The sequence below is a fragment of the Lactuca serriola genome, chromosome 8 (assembly GCF_051521515.1).
Source record: "Lactuca serriola cultivar US96UC23 chromosome 8, Lser_US96UC23_V15, whole genome shotgun sequence".
Taxonomy (NCBI): domain Eukaryota; kingdom Viridiplantae; phylum Streptophyta; class Magnoliopsida; order Asterales; family Asteraceae; genus Lactuca; species Lactuca serriola.
Window position 1 is genome coordinate 1,442,188 of NC_136415.1, and position 2,196 is coordinate 1,444,383.

At 36.9% G+C, this 2,196-nt stretch overlaps 1 protein-coding gene across 1 annotated transcript; it reads right to left on the reverse strand.

Moving 5' to 3' along the window:
* Nucleotides 1-1,446: 1,446 nt before the first annotated feature.
* LOC145065668 (secreted RxLR effector protein 161-like) lies at nt 1,447-1,980 on the reverse strand. Its single transcript, XM_079012703.1, has one exon. It carries the CDS (start codon nt 1,978-1,980, stop codon nt 1,447-1,449), a length of 534 nt encoding a protein of 177 aa, XP_078868829.1.
* Nucleotides 1,981-2,196: the final 216 nt, after the last annotated feature.

Sequence of the window (2,196 nt, forward strand, 5' to 3'; positions counted from 1 at the left end):
CCAAAGAATCATCCACCAAGTTCATATGATCTTCTTGTAGATTATCGAGAGGGTGATATGCTAAAATGCACATTTGAACAATGTGAAGATGGGAACCACATCAGTGAATGCGTCGAATGGTCCAAATAGTGGATAATTAGAGATGAACTTGATCATGAGACAGATCGAGTCATTGTAGGAAGGATGATCATCGGAAATTGCCCTAAAATTGCTAGATGCAATTGAAGGTGATTGGTTCTGTGTAGCAGAATCGGAACCAGTTGGTTGAGCAAAGGCTGATGCTTTTGATTGTTTCTTTGAGATTCCTGATTTTACCATTTTGAAAAATTTGAAGAACTTGCAGAAAACCTTGAAGTGCAAGAGGAAAGAAAAGAAGTTGTTCGTCTTTGAGGGATCAGAAAGCATAAAGCTTTCTTGGGTAAGAAAAAAGGGTTTTTATAGTGGCGGATTTCAAATAATTATTGTTTTTACCCTAAAGAAAAGCGGTTAACGGTAAAAACCTTTGGTTTGGTTAATGAAATCATTATCAGCCACAAAAACATTTAACTAAAAGTGTTTTTTTTTGTTAATTTTCAAAAATGACATTTAATGAAATGTCAGGCCCAATTCCCCATGTCTGAAGAACGTGTGGTGAGGGGCAATAGACCATTGAACAAAGGTGGAATTTGTAAAGGATTTGAAATTTTGGGGGTAAGTGGAAAAGACAGTTTAATGAAAAGATTTTCTAAAAAGATTTCTTTTATTGGAAACTGTTTTATTTTGGCATCACTCCTAAAATAGGTCTGACAAAAGGTTTATTTGAAAGGAAGAACTGAAACGATCATATGTGACAAAACAAATATTTTTGAGAATGTTTTTCTTATTTAATGAAGGATCATTAAATAGCACACAATGTTTCATGAATTTATGAAGTAGTTTAAAGTTCCATCACTTGTGATTGCGGTTTGAGTCTTCATTGCGGATTAAGACTTCATTTCGGATGACTGGTTAGATAACTACGGTAGAAGACACTGAGAAGAACACTTAAACACAATCAGAAATAACAATCAATAAGGACCCATGAAATATAGGTATGATATATGGTTACGGTATATATGGCATATTGCAGTACATCAGAATGTACTGCAGTACACAATATACTGAAACTATGTAAGATATATATATTTAGTTAGGAACGCAATGGTGACCCAGAGTGGTCTACGGTACCTAGTAATTCAAGAAGAATTACGGGTCCGGATTCATCATTCCTATCATTTGTAAGAAACTATTGAGTTTTGTAGAGTTAAGTGCCTTTGTGAATACATCAACAATCTCTTCATGAGTATGAACAAAAATTAATTCATTGTTACCTTTCAGGATGTGGTCTTTAATGAAGTGGTACCGTAGTTCAGTATGCTTCGTCTTAGAGTGATGAATAGGATTATGAGAAATCACTATGACACTCTCTTAGTCACAGTAGATCGGTATCCGCAACATTCTGTATCCGTAGTCCATAAGTTGCATTTTCATCCACAAGACTTGTGAGCAACAGCTGGCTGCTGCCACATATTCAGTTTCTGCGGTGGACAGTGAGACACAACTTTGTTTCCTTGATGACCAGCTAACGAGTCTTCCACCAAGAAATTGACATCCTCCGGAAGTGCTTTTTTTTTTATCCAATCTACATCCAACATGATCCACATCAGTGAATGCTTGTAGGCTGAATTCATTCCTTGCGGGATACCAGAGGCCTAGAGACTTGCTGCCTTTTAAGTATCTGAGAATCTGCTTGGCTGCGGTCATATGAGATACTTTCAGATCGGCTTGGTATCTTGCGCATACTCCTGTTGCAAAGACAATGTCTGGTGGGCTTGCGGTGAGGTACATCAACGAGCCAATTTTCCCTCTATAAGTTTTGTGATCCACTGATTCTCTGAAAGGATCAACAGAAATCTTAAATCCGAAGGCCATGGGAACCTTGTCCGAGGAACAATTATCCATTGAGTATTTCTTTAGTAGTTCAGAGGTGTATTTATCTTGATGGATGAATATCCCTTGAGGTACTTGTTTCACTTGAAGTCCTAGAAAGAAATTAATCTCTTTATTCATGCTCATTTGGAACTTGTTGGTCATGAGCTTTGCAAATTCATCACTCTTCACATCCATTTGATGTACTTTAATGTTCTTGTTAGCTGTGTATGCTAAGAAGATGCAGAT

Bases quoted from the DNA above. Each gene is read 5' to 3' on its own strand.
- LOC145065668 (XM_079012703.1), bottom strand. From the start codon at position 1,980: ATGGATAATTGTTCCTCGGACAAGGTTCCCATGGCCTTCGGATTTAAG.